Source organism: Fukomys damarensis, unplaced genomic scaffold (genome assembly GCF_012274545.1).
Source record: "Fukomys damarensis isolate Sample0158 unplaced genomic scaffold, DMR_v1.0_HiC HiC_scaffold_37, whole genome shotgun sequence".
Classification (NCBI taxonomy): Eukaryota; Metazoa; Chordata; class Mammalia; order Rodentia; family Bathyergidae; genus Fukomys; species Fukomys damarensis.
In genome coordinates, this window is record NW_022900949.1 from 11,244,776 (window position 1) to 11,245,366 (window position 591).

The following is a 591-nucleotide window of genomic DNA, read 5'->3' on the forward strand; positions in this document are numbered from 1 at the left end:
AATCACAGCTGCCTATGTCCAATGGCCAGAATAAGCAAGCGTGGGAGGGGGGCTCCCCCATCGGGGAGGCGGGAGAGGGGCGCGCCCCTGGGTCCCTCACCTCCTTGCCCCCAGCCGGGCTCTTTCCCCGTCTCTGCCTCCGTCTCTGACCCCATGTCAGCGCCCCTCTCTGCCCCTGCTGAGAAGTTAGTCCAGTCCCTCTGGGATGGGGACGCGCCCCACCCCTGTTCTGGGTCGCCTCCCCCGCCCCCGGACACCTCCAGAGTGACCCTCCCCCGTGCCCACTGACCAGGCCTTGACATATGGACTCTGGGGACAGGTGCCCGCCCACCCTGATACCCTCTCTGCGTCTCTTCCTAGACTCGGTGCCCCCTTCTGGCCTCTCGTCCGCCGCCCTCATGAGGAAAACCAACATGTGGTTCTTGGACCGGCTCCGCGGGTCTGGGGAGAACGGCAGTCGGGCTGCGGGGGCCGAGGCAGGGGACAAGGCCGCCAGGGGGCCCCTGTACAGCAACGTGCTGACCCCTGACAAGATCCCAGACTTCTTCATTCCCCCTAAGCTGCCCTCGGGCCCCGCGGAGGCGGAGGCGC

The 591-nt window shown here is 67.5% G+C and overlaps 1 protein-coding gene across 1 annotated transcript in view; it reads left to right on the forward strand.

Moving 5' to 3' along the window:
- C2cd4c (C2 calcium dependent domain containing 4C) overlaps positions 1-591 on the forward strand; it is a 2,459-nt gene that overhangs the window by 633 nt on the left and 1,235 nt on the right. The window contains exon 2 of the mRNA XM_033759635.1: positions 361-589. Coding sequence (XP_033615526.1) covers positions 399-589 — 191 coding nt within the window. The 5' untranslated portion in view covers positions 361-398. The remainder of the gene's footprint in view (positions 1-360; positions 590-591) is intronic.